The 2328-nt window shown below is 55.6% G+C and overlaps 1 protein-coding gene across 1 annotated transcript; it reads left to right on the forward strand.

Moving 5' to 3' along the window:
- Positions 1-215: 215 nt before the first annotated feature.
- ARL11 (ADP ribosylation factor like GTPase 11) lies at positions 216-2328 on the forward strand. The gene is made up of 2 exons (XM_014558727.2): positions 216-399; positions 1183-2328. The coding sequence occupies exon 2, from the start codon at positions 1201-1203 to the stop codon at positions 1750-1752; it is 552 nt and encodes a 183-aa protein (XP_014414213.1). The 5' UTR covers positions 216-399; positions 1183-1200; the 3' UTR covers positions 1753-2328.

The following is a 2328-nucleotide window of genomic DNA, read 5'->3' on the forward strand; positions in this document are numbered from 1 at the left end:
ACTGTGAGGCGAAGAGGACCAGAAACAGCTAAACTTGGGCACAGTTCTGAACTTGGCGCCCTCCCTCCTGCACAGAGTCTGAGCTGCTGAGGAACGGGAGCTGATGCCGGGTCTCACTCTGTCTGGAGCTGCAGAGCCGGGGACATCTTTGTGGCATGTCCCTGGCAGGAGCACTGCTCAGGGAGCCTGAGGATGAGGGAGGGGCTGGGGACCAGCCCCACCCCCACCCACTCGAGAAAAGGAAGCAGAAAAAGAAGAACCAGCCACAGCTTCTTCATTTCCTTCACTTTTTGCTCTTGGGACCTTACTGCAGACTTAGCAGAGTCTTAGCAGGGAGCAGCTGCAGGGAGGAGACCGCCACAGAGCGGGAGCTTCCGGACACAGCCTAATAACACCGAGGTAATGGTCGTTTTTCCTCTTCTACCCCTGGCACAAGGGATGAACAGAGGCTGTCTTGTCTTCCTCCAGGGGCAGCTGAAATATATTCCCTGGGGGTGAGATGTCCCTTCACCTGTTCCAGCCAAGGTTTCTCTGGACTAAGTTGGGATCAGGTCTTAGTCTTAAAATCTGGGATTCTTGAAAACGAGTGTAATTTATCTTGGTAAGGCCCTGAGGCAACCACTTTTCTCTGACTGGAAAATTTGTCCGCAGTCAACAGTTTTTAATAAATAGCCACTGTTTGCAGGACAACAGCCTGGTCCTGTGGGGAGTTCCAAAGCAGCAGAAGTTACCATGAGCCAACTGTCCTCCTCCCTCTGTGCACTGACTCTAAGGTAGACAGTGTCCAATCGGGCTGTGGGCTTACAGGGGGACCACAGAGGCTAGAAGCCACGGACCAGCCAGAATCGAAGACATCCATCAGTCCCTTCTATTGAACTGGGTTTGTCTAATAGAGTGTTGATGGGCCCCCTCTTTAACCACCGAGGAATGTGAGCCCACATTCCGTGTCTCCCGGGAGGCCTGGCCCTCTCCTCTGCAGCAGGCATCCCCGGAGATGGATCCGTTGATGGTGACTCACACACCCCGACTCCCGGCAATTTCGAAGCCCAGGCCTGTGGGGAAACCTGATGTGGTGGACACTTCCTACTTTGGGTGTAAAGGCTCTCCTTCCATGTGCCCGCATGGATCTATGTTCCTTCAGAAAGGAAGGGCTGATGTGTGCACCCGGCCTTTCTCCCCTAGGGTTGGGCAGAGGCTCCCATGGGGCCTGTGAATTCCCGAGGTCACAAGGCAGAAGCCCAGGTGGTGATGATGGGCCTGGACTCGGCTGGCAAGACCACGCTCCTGTACAAACTGAAGGGCTACCAGCTGGTGGAGACCCTGCCCACCGTGGGTTTCAACGTAGAGTCTCTCGAAGAGCCTGGACACGTGTCTCTGACTGTCTGGGATGTGGGTGGGCAGGGCCAGCTCAGGGAAAGCTGGAAGGACTACCTGGAGGGCACAGACATCCTCGTGTTCGTGCTGGACAGCACAGACGGAGCCCGCTTGCCCGAGGCAGCAGCTGAGCTCATGGAGGTCCTGGACGACCTCCACATGGCAGGCGTCCCTCTGCTGGTGCTGGCCAACAAGCAGGAGGCGCCCCATGCCCTGCCGCTGCCGGAGATCAGAGACAGGCTGGGCCTGCCCAGGTGCCAGCGGCGCTGTTGGGAGCTGCGGGCCTGCAGCGCGCTCACCGGCGAGGGACTGCCCCAGGCCCTGGAAAGCCTGCGGCGCCTCCTGAAATCCCGCAGCAGCTGCAGCGTCTCCAGTTGAGCGCAGAGGGGCGGCCGCGGGGAGAGGCAGAAGTCCGCCCGGGCAGAGACGCCTGTCTTCGCTCCCGCGGCCTGGAAGACCAGCTAATCCTGGAGAATCTTAAATTCAGTTTATCAAACTAGAAATCCTCCTGTGCTTGGGCTATTTTCCTCTTGGGACTTATTGTCATAGGCGTTTATGCGAAACTCAACTAGTTTTTGAATAATGGTACTCCAAGGGAAAAAATATCCCTCCATATACATTGTTTGGTTACTCATTACCAAGTGTGAACATTGTAATAACAGAACAAACGATTGCAGAATAAGACCTGAATTCACAGGGTGAAAAGAGGTTTCAAAATCAAATCAGAGTATCACCTGGATGTGGTCATGATCTTATGAGTGATTTTCCCTGGTAGCCCCTGGTATGTGCCACCGTCACTGGGAAGGCAGGCGGCCAGGGCCAGCAGGACGCCGTCTGCTCCCATGGAATCTTGGGTTTAGAAGCTCACAGTGGGACCCAGCCCTGGGCAGAGGCCACGAGTTTGGGCCTTCCCAAACTGATCCTCTCCTTTGACCCGATTAATCATGTCTAACT

The sequence above is a fragment of the Camelus ferus genome, chromosome 14 (assembly GCF_009834535.1).
Source record: "Camelus ferus isolate YT-003-E chromosome 14, BCGSAC_Cfer_1.0, whole genome shotgun sequence".
In the NCBI taxonomy this organism is placed as follows: domain Eukaryota; kingdom Metazoa; phylum Chordata; class Mammalia; order Artiodactyla; family Camelidae; genus Camelus; species Camelus ferus.